This window comes from Furipterus horrens, unplaced genomic scaffold (genome assembly GCF_987537825.1).
Source record: "Furipterus horrens unplaced genomic scaffold, mFurHor1.1.pri manual_scaffold_4, whole genome shotgun sequence".
NCBI lineage: Eukaryota > Metazoa > Chordata > Mammalia > Chiroptera > Furipteridae > Furipterus > Furipterus horrens.
Window position 1 is genome coordinate 4,760,831 of NW_028327174.1, and position 13,721 is coordinate 4,774,551.

The 13,721-nt window shown below is 51.7% G+C and overlaps 1 protein-coding gene across 1 annotated transcript in view; it reads right to left on the bottom strand.

The window, feature by feature from the left end:
- The window catches only part of SREBF2 (sterol regulatory element binding transcription factor 2), a 53,767-nt gene that overhangs the window by 16,530 nt on the left and 23,516 nt on the right, over positions 1–13,721 (bottom strand). Inside the window, exons 2-11 of the mRNA XM_090272339.1 lie at positions 13,126–13,545; positions 11,993–12,174; positions 11,171–11,317; positions 9,455–9,676; positions 8,385–8,499; positions 7,997–8,178; positions 6,284–6,476; positions 5,498–5,679; positions 3,214–3,490; positions 1,210–1,379 (exon numbers count right to left, since the gene is read on the bottom strand). Coding sequence (XP_090128465.1) covers positions 1,210–1,379; positions 3,214–3,490; positions 5,498–5,679; positions 6,284–6,476; positions 7,997–8,178; positions 8,385–8,499; positions 9,455–9,676; positions 11,171–11,317; positions 11,993–12,174; positions 13,126–13,545 — 2,090 coding nt within the window. The remainder of the gene's footprint in view (positions 1–1,209; positions 1,380–3,213; positions 3,491–5,497; positions 5,680–6,283; positions 6,477–7,996; positions 8,179–8,384; positions 8,500–9,454; positions 9,677–11,170; positions 11,318–11,992; positions 12,175–13,125; positions 13,546–13,721) is intronic.

A 13,721-nucleotide genomic window follows, 5' to 3' on the forward strand; every position in this document is an offset into this window, starting at 1 on the left:
CTGTGGGTGTTGGGAACATTCTACTTCTTGATCTATTTGGTTGTTACATGGGTGAGTTCGCTTTGTAAAAATTCATCAAGCTGGAAACATGTGCATTTTTCTGAATGTACATTGTATTTCAATAAAATTAATGTCTTCGGCATACCCTCTGGGGGCAGAGAAGTCACAAGTATGAGGACATCAGCACCGAGCACCAGGACAATCGAATGGAACAGAAGAACACCCTGGCCAATGCCCCCTGCTCTCAGCCTAGGCTCACCTCGCCCCAAAAGCCCCCCAACTTGCCCTAGGACTGGGTCAGGCCTCCCCATGTGCTCACTGGGCAGTCAGATCTGCCCCACCTCACACTCACCCTACCATCCTGAAGGCCTGCTCCTTGTCTGGACTCCCTGCCAGACTGTATGCTCCCCGAGGACAGGGCAAATGTCCTGTCCACTGCTGTACTTCCACTCCGAGAAGTGCCTGGCCCACAGCAGGGACGCAGTAAGGTGTGCTAAATGACTGTTATCGAGGGTCATGGAGACAGGGTTGAGACATGGCCTCTGTCACCTAGACTGTTGCAATACACTTCAGGGAACATCACAGTCACAACAGGCAGTTCCGGCTCACTCTCAGCTCCTTAGTACCATTACTGAGACGGGAGGAACGCAGCTGATGTGCTCGGCGGCCTACCCCAAAGCAGGCACTGGATAAAACATGCCCGTCTCTGCTGCAGTGCGAGAAGCCTGTGAACCAGCCGGCGACAGAGCTTGTGAATCACCCCTGCGAACTCCCAAGGTGGCCTCTGCGCCAGGCGCCCCGGAGGCTCCTGATGGCCACAGCTCCCACCCTGGGTCTGAGCTGGGCTTCCTGCAGATGTGCACCACGTTCTATGTCTGGATCCACAGTGCCGTGAGCAACACAAGGTACCCAATAAGTAACTCTTTAAGCAAATAAATGAACCAGGAGACACAACTAGAAGATTCCAAGAATTTTTATCACCACTTGAAGAACAGAATAGTCCATATTAACCTTTGAACATGGGCCACCCTGTCTCACCAAATGAATCTTATCTCAGGGAGTTAAAATGCGCTGCTTACACTGGTAAGGGCTACAACAGGTGTATTTTGGTCTATTTTAACTGCTCTAAGTCCTTGTGGAAGGACCCACTGGGTGAATGTGCACCCCTCTAGGCAGCCAGCACCTACAGAAAGGGACTAAGGGACTCACCGCCAGGAAGCCCAGCTTGCCTCCACACCGGGTCCTGAGCCCCACGGCGGCAGTTAGATGGATCTCCACCAGCGTGCTTGGCGGGATTTTCTCCTCTGCACACTCGGCCAGGTTCACGGCACACAGAGCCATGTGGACATCTGAGCAGGCAGATCCCGCAGGGAGCTTCCCTGTGGTGGCAGAAACAGACACTAATGTTGACAGATTACCCAAGCCAAGCTTTTCCTGCTTTCTCTAGCACAGTCAGAGTAATAGAACTACAGCAGTCCCTCTATATCGCGGTTCACTTACCGTGGCCTCACTGTATCGTGGGATTTTTTAAAATATTATATTTAATTACTTATCACGGATTTTTCGCTATATCGCGGGATTTCACGGTACCGTATACGTATGTTGTTCAAGTTACGTAGCTTTAAGAGTGTAGAATATGTTTAAGAACATACGTAGTGTTTATATAAGTGTGGAAAAGGTTAATAAGGGAGTGGGAAAGGTTAATAAGGGACTGGGAACAGTTTGTAAGTGTGTGGAGAGGGTTTCTAAAGCCTTAAAATATATATAAATACTAAAATACATGTAAGGTTCCTACTTCGTGAACTTTCACCTACTGCGGGGGCGTCTAGAACATAATACCACGGTAAGTGAGGGATCGCTGTACATGAGAAAGTACATGAACTGTGATCACAGTCCTGGATGGGGTGCTGGGCCCTGCAACTTAGTAGCTGCGTGTTCCTTTCCACATCACACAGGTGACAAGGGACTATGCCGGCCCTGGCGCACGGCTCCACACAAACAGGAGCGGCTACAATGACAGGCCCTGCAGGACTCAGAGGCGTGCACTGTAACACTCTCCAAAATGGTGTCGAAGCGCAGCAGCATTCTACTAATATAGTCCAGTGTCTCCAAACCTTGCGAGAGCGGTAATGAGAAAATTATAAATCATCTCATCTGAATTTATTTTCACTTAAACAGACCCCCAGTCTAGAACCACACACCCTTCTGAGGGAGGAAATAACATAACACTGAGCAATGATGGCCAGACACATCTTGGGTTTGTAGCTGGATGGGCGGGGAAGGCTTATACCCCCTCCCATACAAGGGCTGCCCAGCTCATCCGAGGTGACCCTGACAGCGGGCTGAAGCGACCTTACGAAGGTACGCGGGCCCGCCAAGGCTCTCAGGCTTTCACCCTGTTGCTTGCTTTGGTCCTCACTACAGGATGGGGAGGCGGCCGGGGCAGGTGGTCTCCTCACTTCACCAAGGGGGAAAGCTGAGCCTCAGGGTAGGCACATGTCGAAGGCTCAGACAGGGGCCACGCCAGGCCTTCCAGCCCCACCCAGTCCTGCATTCTTCCCACAGGGCCACTCTGCCTCCCTGGTCCTTCTATCAGAGTAGGGAGACCTCAACCCCCAGACTTCATTCTGCACAGGTGTTAGGTATCCATCTCCCCAGGAGGTACCCTGAGCTTTCTCCTTTCAGGGAGGGAGGGTGGAGGACAGTGTGGGAACCATGTGTTAGGTACCTCTGTCCCCTCAGTCAGTGCCATGCACAGAGCCCGGCCTGCTGTTGCTACGCATCCTTCCACGCAAAGCAACTTTCCAGAAGGCCTTCCCTGAAACTTTCCCCAACAAGTGCCACCCCCACGGAAGCCCGATCCTCCTGCTCCCTCCACGACACTGAACTGTAATCCACTTGCTGGCCTGTCTGCCTCTATCAGAGCAGGAGTTCGTTGAATGAAATAAAATGATTATGTTTCATTGAATCTAAGATGCCAGCAATTTTCATTTTCACCATTAATTTAAGTGCCACTAAGGAAAAAGCACTGCCAAGCAACCACGGCAGGTTGCTGTGGCGAGGACACAGCCTAGGTGCAGAGATGATACCGAGGAAATCTGTGTTATGAGCCACCCCCACAGCTCTGGATGCGGTGGGAAACTGGCAAACCAAGCCGGGGTGGGGGGATGGCTCGGGCACCCCGAGGCAAGAGGCAGCGGTGGCGCCTCTTACCTGTGATGTGCAGCTGGTGCAGCCTGTGATAGGCCAGGGCGGCATCGCGGGCACTGGCCTTGGCCTCATCCTCAAAACCCGCCGTGGTGGCCGGGGCGGCCCGCCGGCACTGGAAGACCTTCTTGAGCAGCCAGCGCACCAGGCGCAGCTTCTGCAGGCTGTAGCGGATCACGTTCCAGGAGAGGCTGCAGGCCAGGTCCAGGCGGGAGGTGGGCAGGGCCCGGCCCAGCACTGACAGGCAGGTTTGCAGGTTGGCGGCGGCAGCCGCAAAGTCCCCCTAGAAAGCAGTAAGAAGGTGTAATGTTCACTGGCCTTGCTGTGGCCTTTCTGTTTGTTTTAATAAAAAATTTTTCCTCTGCCGTCATCCTCCAGATTATCGGAGTAATACATGCTCACTGAAGAAAACCTGGGAAAATTCAGAAAGCTACAAAAAAAGGAAATCACTTGTAATATAATCTTATGCCACAGAAAGAAGGACTACTAGCATCTTACTATATTTCCTCCCAGTCTTTTTACTAAATTAAGATTGAACTGTGTCCTGTTTTTGAGCAAATACTCTTTAGTTTCCCGCAGTAGTTTTTATATCTAAGATAATAACATGGATTTGGATGATAACTTATGTGACCTTTTAGGTGCTCGAAGTATGGTCCCTGGAGACCAGTAGCATCAGCCCCTGGAATCTTGTTAGAAATGCAAATTCTTGATGTCTCACCCCCACCCTCCCGGACCTACTGAACCAGAACCTCCGGGGTTGGGACCCCCTTGTGATTCTAATGCCTGAAGAAGCCCGAGGAACAGTTTTAGCAAACACACAGCTAAACTACTCTACCAGCCGGAGACAAACTACCCCGCCAGCCCAAGAGCGTCTATGGCCCTGTAACAAAGCGTTCTTTCTGTTTCTCTAATTACTGGGGATTCAAAGACTCAGGCTACTGTCCTGGGAAACTTGAAGAAATCTCTCCCTTCCTTTCCCACATCAGGCAGTGAGTATGAAGCCTATGTTTATCTTCCTGCCTCACTGAAGGAAAGCGGATTACTACAAGGGGAAAGTGGACGACAATGCTCTGAGAGTGACAGCCTCTGTGGTGCCAGTGGCATCTTTCTAGCCAGGAGAGGCACCCGTATTTACAGATTCCAAAGAAGGTGGCCCTTCCTCGTACCCATGGCCCCTCCTTCCAGCCTGGAAGGTTGGCTGTTCCCAAGGCTCAGCCTTTGGCTCTCGCCTCTTCCAACTCTCCAATCCAACTCTCCCCAGTGACCCCCCATCCCCCGCAGGTACATAGCTTCCAATGCACTCTGGTCCTGACCCACCTCAGCTCCCTGGCCTGCTGCCTGGTGGCTTCTCACGCTATAGGGCCCTCTCATGGCCCTTCCAAACACCGTGGCTTAGATAGAGCCCACATCTTTCCGCTTCCCCTATCTGAGCCAATGTCACCATCAGTTTCTTTCTATTTTACGTTTCAAATCTTCCTTGACATGCCTTTCAATTCCAGGTCTTTGCCACCTCCCCCTGCCTGTTCCTATGCATTTCTGTGTCTCCCTCCGGAACATTTTAAACACAGACCGAAACCTGCCTCCAGGATATATGTCCCAGGATTCTGTTCTCAGGGAAATGTCCCACTTCAAGGGGTAGGCCCCCAGCCCATCTATATTCCAAGAGCCATGGTCCCTGCACGGCGGCAGACCTAGGCTGCTGCAGGCGGGGAGTTCCGGTTCTTGTGCCTCCCGGTGGGGATGTTTAACTCGTCCTTCAGGGCAGAGCTGCCCCTATAAACTCTTTTGTTGACTTCAAAAGAAAACTTTCAGCTCATCTTCCTGCTCAGAGATCTTCCTGGTTCTCCAAAGAATTGGGAAAAAAGCCCTCTCCTGTTTGGGCCCTACTCTGACATTCCCTATACTCCAGGGCACACTCATCTACTTGCCGGTCCCCAAACTCCCCATGTATTCACGCCTTCCACTTGGTCTGGCAGGTCCTTCCTGCCCTTGCCCACTCTGCTCAAGCCCCAGATTCCCTCAGCCAGAATGTCTCTTGTGTCCCCAAACTCATGCAGCACTTTTAATCTTCCTCTGTCATCTCATGTTCATTGAATTATTTATGCACAGGTGCCTCTGCTCCACTGTCCTGTGACAGTTTAGGGACAGGGTCCCCCTTCCTCTCACCCCGCCCCCCCTTTCTCCTGCAGCCACCTGTCACAGGACTTGATTCACTGGGGTATTTAATACAACTTGCTAAGTTATTGGCTGATCCTGGGGGAGGAAAGAAAAGGTGACCCGTGGAACTCACCCTGGCAAGGTCCAAGTCCGCCTGTTTCCGGTGCCTCCAGAAGGTGACTGAGGAGCGTGAATGTGGCCGGATCACCGGCTCCCCATGGACCATCAGCTTCACAAAGACGCTCAGGACAATCACACCGTTCACCAGCCACAAGAGGAGCGTCGGCATCATCCAGTCAAACCAGCCCCCAGAACCTATAGAGCAGCTCTCAGTCAACCGAGAGGAAGCCCCCCCCCCACCTTGGAGCAGCCCTGGGACTGCAGGGCACCTGCCTGACCCCTAGCATTGTGACAGGAAAGAGCCTACTAATTCGTTTTCAGAAGAAAGGGCGGATAACAAGACTGCTTCATTTCCTAACAATGTCTAAGTGCTCAGCATAGGAATAACCCACCCTATAGAAAAACTTGAGACAATTCTAGAACCTAAATAGGAACCCTGTCACCCTTGTCACTATGGAGCCAAGTGCCACAAAAATCTTTGTTAGCCAAGGGGGGTAGGCCACTGGTTTTAGGGCTCAGGCAAAAACACTACATCCTCTTTCAAGCAGTCCCCACCCCCACACCCAGTGAATCAGAGCAGTGTGGGTTCCTGGTTCATCGTGCTTCTTCTGATTAAACTCAGGTTTGCTCTGTTACTTCCAAAATGTGGCTTATGCCAGCCCCTACCAAGAGCAAGCGGGCAAGGGTCCCCACCAAAGCGCCCTGGGACCTGGTGGACAAGCTGAGTAGTCTCCACACAGGGCCCACCTCCTCCACAGCAGCCCACCCATGCGGCTGGCACAAGGACCCCTCTACCCACCTGACTCAAATGACAGTACACTGCGTCCGGAGCCTGAGTACGGGTGCTGGTCAGAGTCGTGGGACCTTCCCCACTGCAGCAGTGCAGTCAGGGGGTTAAAGGACAGGCACAGGAAGGTGAGGAAACACAGCAGGATTCGCGAGCGGTCCACCATGCCCAGTGCTATGGGAGGAGAGTCTGGCTCATCTTTGACCTTCAACACAGGACCACAAGGTTAGAATGAAGGCTGCAAGGGTTTCTACAGCACTTTACCTTTATACAGCTCAGAATCAGATCGTGAGGTTTACATTCAAGACCACTGAGCCAGACCGGAGTCAAGCCAGGAGGAAACTGCCTCTCAAACCCTGTGGCACTCGCCCTCCTGCCACCTGGAAAAGAACATGTGCCCAAGACCAAAGGCAGATGAGCTGTGTGTTCCAACAGAGCTCTATCACAACACAGAGCATGCCGCACGGCTGCTTCTGCGTGATTCCACAACAGGCAAGACTCATCAAGTGACAGAAAGCGGAGCGGCGGTCTGAGACTGGAGAGGCGTGTATGAACTACCTGCACAGGGTACAAAGGACTTTCGTGGGCGATGCCAACGTTCTGTATCTTGGTTATAGTAATAGCTATATAAATGTACAGTACTGTACGGTTCTGTAAAATAGGTGTATTTTATTACACATAAATTATGCCTTTATAGAGTTGATTAAAGACCGTACTTCAGCATGGATCTCAGTACAGGAGTTTGCCTGCTTTAAAACCATAATGTTGGCTTTTTTTTCCTCCCCACTTTACAGGGGGAGAACTGGAGGTAGAGGCCTTGCCCACCCAGGAGCCCCAGAGAGGGACGGAGGCTGGGGTCAGATCTCTCTCGACTCCCAGTGCGTACAAATCTTGCCACTCGTTTTCAATAATTTAAAATCATTTGAAAATTTCTTACAATGTTGAGGTACCTAGCTAATTTGATGTATATGTCATATGGCCTTCTGTTATCAAACAGAATCACATTTATAAAATATCTGAAAAACAGAGCTTCCTTAGTAAAACTAAGTATATGATATTATGAACAGTTTGACCAAAAACACACATTGGAAGGGAACTTTGTGACTTTAGAGTCAGAAAGTGCCAACATCAAAACACACTGCAGACTCAGTGGTCTCCGCAGGTTCCCAGGAAGATCATTAGGCTCGAGCCTCTTTTAACCAATTCCATTAAACAGCAATTGCCAGGGAGGCTTTCTTGGTCCATTAGAGGCCCTTGGTTGGAACGTTATTTGTTAGATTGCACACTGTAATCACTTCCAGAAGAGGGCCCAGAGGCAGCTTCATCCTAAAGCAAGTGATGAACCCCACAAAGCGGTCTTGCCAAGCCCATTACGGGCAAGGGAAGTAATGAGGCGCCTCTAGCAATGCCTCGCGCCCGCCTGACAGCTGCTGTGTTTTGCTCTGGATCTGGCCCTCATTCCTCTCTGATGGGCCTCTTCAGCAAAGACCAGTTCCACGGGACTACACTGAACCAGTTAAACGGCCCCTACTGCCCCCCACCCGTGCTCAGAGTCAATTTCCTCTCTCTCTATTCTCCAAGACCTGGCTAATTTCACCGAGTTCCTGCTCCTACCCAGCCCAGGCCCTCTGAACACCATGCCTGGCACTTGTCTGTGGCCTCCCTGCCATTAACTTCGGAGAGATGGAAGAGATCCAGGGGTCATAACATTTCAAAAGTTCATACCTTTGCCTCATCCAACAGAGGGCTTCCCGGCTCAGAGTCGATGGAGTATGGGGAGAAGCCGGCCTGGGACCCCGAGTCAGAGGCCGGAGGGGACATCAGAAGCACGTTCTGATTAAAGTCATCGATTTTCATATCCATATCATTGTCCACCAGGCTGCCTAGGTTGATGCCCTTCAGGAGCTCTGCAAAGAAACCCCTACCTGACAAACAGTCTGTTTTTCCGGTGCCCCACCCGGGCCGGGGCTGGGCTGGGCGAGAGGCACGTAGCCCCCGCTCCTGCCCCTCCCCTGCAGGCACCCCTTGTGCCTCAGCGGGCCCTCCCCGGGGCCCCACCCAGGCCCCCTCCTGTGACTGGTCTGGCAGCCCCCCTCTCAATGAGCACACTCACTGTTCTTCTGACCCGCCAGCTTCAGCACCATGTTCTCCTGGCGCAGTTTGTGATTGACCTGCTGCAAGTATTTGATGTAGTCAATGGCCTTCCTCAGAACGCCGGACTTGTGCATCTGGGGGGGAGACGGGTGAGAGCACAGCGGCGTCAGCGCAGGCTGCGCGGTGAGGCGCGGGGGCCCAGCGTGCGTGGGGACAGCGGCGCTCCGGCGCGGCGGGCCGGCTTCAGGTGCTGGCTCCCCACCGATCAGCTCTGTGGTCAGGACAAGGTGCCCGACATCCCTGAACCTCGTTCTCCAGCTCCTTAAAGCTGGGATAATGATAACTACATAGACCACAGGCACACAGCGAGGGCTCAGTGAGATAACACGCGGGAGGAGCTGAGCCCCGGCCTGGCACACAGTGGCACTTGATACATTTAGCTATCTGACTACTTCCTATGTTAATCCCAGCACCAAACAAGCTTTAAACAAATGACAGAAGAACCAGAGCACTGGTGGATGGTTATCTTAAGTAAAGGCATATTCAGATTTGGAGGCTACAAAGGAAAGTGAAAATTTTTCTCGAAACAGGTAAAAAAGAAAATCTATGTGCCAATGTGCAAGATACATTCATTGAAGCATCAGAAATATATAAAAAATTAATTTCCTCTATTGCTGTTGATCCCAGACCAGTTCCAGTTTCTCTCTTCCCTAACAGGTAAAAATATGGCTAGCCACCCTGAATACAATTAAACACAGGCCAGCAATGCCACCAGCTGACTTCAAGGCACACACAATCGTGAACCTGGCCCCCTGGGAGCGGCAGGCGTTTCTCTGCCTGTGACTCTGGGGTCCATGATCACTGCAGAGCAGAGTCAAAGGGTAGGAAGACCACTGTCTTACCCAACCCACAACAGGCCACTTATACTGGTTAATATTTTTTAATCTTGAAAAACTAAGATGCTTTATTTAGTAAGAAAACACTAATTTACATTCACTCAGCCTGGGCCTGGAGACTCCTAACTTCCCGAGGCAAAGACAGGTAGAGGGAAGAAGGCAGGGCAGGAAACACCATTTTGCTTGCACATACCTTGGCATCTGTCCCCATGACCAGGTCCTTCAACTCGATGATTTTGTCATTGATGGAAGAGCGATACCGCTTCTCAATGATGTTGTGTGTTGTCCGTCTTTCTCCTTCTTTGGGGGGCTCGAGCTGCTTGACTCCCCCGGGAACTTGCTTAATGGGCACCTTCTCTTGCCCCATCATCACAGGCATTGTGGTCAGAATGGTCCCACTGCTGCCCACCAGGGTCTAGCACAGGCACAGACACAGGCAGCATCACCCCTTGGCTGGTCGGAGGAAAGCCCCCTCACAACGCAGACCTGGGGCTTGTCCACGTGGCACCATGTGGCACTGCTATGGGGGGTCTGAGACCCTTTTTGGGTTAAGTCAAGCCCCAGGATGCCTGCACAGCCATGGCACCTCAGTTCCTATGCCTCTTTCAGAATCGCTGTCCATAAATCACGCTTCAAAAGGATTAATGTAGATAAAGTTGTCTTACCCTTGCATCTGGGGCCCAGAAACAAGCCATGACCTCTGCTTTGCTGTCCAACCACTGCCCGCCTGAGCTGAGCCCCGTGGAGCGCACCACACCGTCTGGCCTCAGGGAGAACTTTACTTCCTAGAGGCTGACACATTTCCCCCTCACACGACAACTAAGCAACTTACTGCATTTCCTTATACAATGTGGCCATCGGAAAGCTCACGGGTGGCAGTGACACTCTCATCAGGGCCATTTTATTAAGTCAATAGGCCAACCATAGAGGCTTCCCCCATTACTCCTGTCAAATATGCTTTCTCCTCTGTTTCTATTTGTACTAATTTTAGTTTTATTTGTTCAAGAAATGGCCTCAAATATCCAAATGACCGATGCACAAATAAAAAGCTGTTTGATTTCATTAGTTACCAAGAAATAATTTGTCCATAATAAAAAACGCACATTTTAAGTATACAGTTGAACACATTTTTACATACGTATACAACGGGTGTAACTTAGACAATGCAGACCAAGACACAGAGCATCTCCACCCCCTAGGAAGTTTCCTCATGCCTCTTGCCAGCAACACCTGCTCCTTCCTCCTCTATAATCCACTGGCCTCTGTCGCCACAGCTTACTTCTGCCCTCCCCGAACCTCATCTAAGTGGAACCATTGGCACGAGCTCCTCCCTGACAGGCAGCCTCTGCTCAGCACACCAGGTCTGCAGTCACCCGTGCAGCTGTCTTCATCAATGTTCTTTCTGGATGGACAGTTGGGCTGTTCCCAGTTCCCGGCTTTTATGAGTAAAGCTTGCTTTCAAACTTTGATCACCTTTTACTCTGTTAGACTCTCTTGCTAAAGATATTGAGTGGCTGAAGCCCTATACCTGAAGGATGGGCCCCCTTCCATGACCCTCACATTGGAGCCCCTCCCTGCCTAGTGGGTCAGGGTCCTTCAGAAGTCAAACCTCCATCAGCGGGACCTGAGAGGTGACGGTCCTGTGCAGAGGTGTTGCCCAGCACTAGGGCTCCTCTGCTGTTCCTCTCTCCTCCTCCAGACCCTGTTCTGCCACATAACATGCATTGGTGGTGCTTCTCAAGGGGAAAAAAACCAAGGGGGTGATATTTGCAATGTGACTGACATATTCCATAAAGCTTCTGCATGTACTCAGCACAAAAGCCTTGTTAACATCTCTGAGACCTAACACCTCCCAGAAAGGAGGGGGCAGGGGGAGGGCAGGGGGAGGGCAGGGGAAGGTGGCTCTTACTGGCACTTGCAGGGCGGCTGTCTGGATGGGGGTGGTGAGGGCAGTGAGGGCCGGGTTCTGGACTGCGGCCATGACAGGGCTGCCATCTGTCTTCAGTGTGGTCAAAACAAGGGAATCTGTCTTGATGATCTGAGGTTGTACCAGGACCTGGATAGAGAGGGAAGAAAGGAAGACGGAGGTGGCATTATTTTTCTATTTTGCATTAGCGTCTTATTGCATAGGCTCTCCAGGAAAGAAAGAGAAAATAAAATTTTCATGAAACTGAGGACACAGCCTGAATACTGGTTACTGGGTTGAGAGGGAGAAACAGTACAGCTAAAGAGGGTCCTGAGTGCTAAGGCTGAAAGGCTTCGAGGAGAGCAGCCAGCGGCCTAGCAGGGAATGAGCGGTGTGGCTTGGGGCAGGTGGAGGCAGGGAGAGAGGTCTGATTTTGAGCAAACTCAGGGAAGTCGGGAACCGGGTTAAGAAGCAAAAATCATAAACCAAGATTTTTTTTTTTGAAAAGATAAATTACTTTGTAAGAAAATGTGTCTACTATGATATGTGACTTTAAAATGTTTTATCGCATTTCTTTCCAGCTCTGTACCCACTGTCCGTGTAAAGAATACACCTGTACTTGCTGAGCCTATGTGAGCGCCAGTGCACATCCTCAGGTGGCACCTCGGCCAGGTATCTGCACCAAGCTCACGGGGGAACCCCTGCCCACCCTGTAAGGGCTCCCTCATACTCCAGGGGTCCTTCTTAGTAGGTACACCACGTCTCCAACCGAAGACCAGCTGAGAGCCCCAGCAGTGCCTCCCTGAGTCCTTGTGCACCACCTACCGGGACCTGCTGCACCTGGGGCGCAGCAACTGTCTGCACCGTGGCCGGGGCGAGGGTCTGCAGCGTGCCATTGGCCGTCTGCGTCAGCACCCGCTGGGCCTGCACTGTCTGCACCTGCTGCTGGATGGTGACCGGCTGCACCTGGGAGGATGTCACTAGGCTTTGGACTTGAGGCTGAAGGACTTGGGAGAAGAGGAGAAAACAGTCACACAGACGAGGAACGCATTCTGTCACTGTTGCTGCAGCAATGACGGAGGATGGAGTGCCCCCTAATGACCCCGACTCCCCACCTGCTGCTGGAGAAGACGTACGCAGCCATTTACAAGCTGGTCTAGGTAACGAGAACACCCCAGAAGGGCTGCATCAATTTCTGAGGGAACGAGTGCAAATTATTTTATTGTTCTGGGTGCTGGGGTGGGGGTGAGGGAAGCTAACAGCAAACGACTGCACCCAGAAAGGAGTTAACAGACATCGAGAATAACCACTCCCTGGGGCCTCACTGCCTCCCAGGAAACGAACGGCAAGTGCACTTTGGGGTGACTGTCTCAGCTTTTGGCCTTGATGCCTCCCCATCCCCTAAACCCTGAAAGCCCAATGGAGGACTGTCACAGCAATACGAATCCCACCCGCGGTTCCCCATAGGACCAGAGGGTATCTGCGGAAAAGGCACTTGGGCACAGCACAACAGGGAGAGTCACGCCTTCGCTCGACACACACTGAGGGCCTAGTGGGAAGCCTGCCACTTGGAGACCCGGACCTCCATTAAAAGCTGTATGCTCAGTTCTCAGCCTACAGGTGCCAAGGTCTGACTGATACCTCGGTAAGTTTCAAAATTAATTCCACTTAAGCCTCCACCCCTAGTTGCCAGGACAGCCCTGTGTCCATCAGCTTGCTGGCCTCTTTGAAGCAGGCACGACAGATATTAAGGCATTTGAAGAGGCAGAATGTGAACTGTTCCCACACCACTGTTCTGACTACCAGTTATGAAAACCTCATTTAGAAAGGATCCAATCCATAGATTCTGTCATCCCCAAAGAGGACAGAACTATTTACAATGTGCCTTGGAAGCTTCAGCAAAGTGGCACATAAACTTTTGAAGAACCCATCACTATCATATCTGACTTTTGAATCACCTTGAAAGCTGGTAGCCGCGTTCTGGTATATCAAAGGCTGCTGGATGATTCTTGTCTGGGGAGCGGTGCTGAATGTTGGGGTGATCATTACGGTCTGCTGCTGCAGCTGAGCTTGAGGTTGGGGCTGGGGGCGGGGCTGAAGAACGGGAGTTGCCCTTGCAGGAGTGAGAACCGAGGTGGGGGAAACCTTGACCTGCAGGGCCGGAGCCGGGGGGGAGATGGCCGAGGGAGAGAAGGAAGGTAATGGGACCTGGCTGAAGGAGCGTGGCACTGATGGGTCCCCGGCTCCGCCACTGCTGCCCCCGCCGTTACTGCTGCTGCTGTTGCCACTGCCGCCGCCGCCAGGGAAGGAGCCACACAGCTGCTCAGAGAACAGGTCAGGGAACTCTCCCACTTGATTGCTGACAAATTGCAGCATCTCTGTAAACAAATGGAAAGGAGTCATTTTATTGACATTCAAAATATTTAACTTTCAAATTTGCTTTGAAACTGAGGCATGAAAATCCAAAGGTGTTCCCAAGATCAGAGAGGAAATGGGTCAGGAAACCCTCACCTCACATGTGGGGTTATCACCTGGGCCAGGATGGCCAACCAAG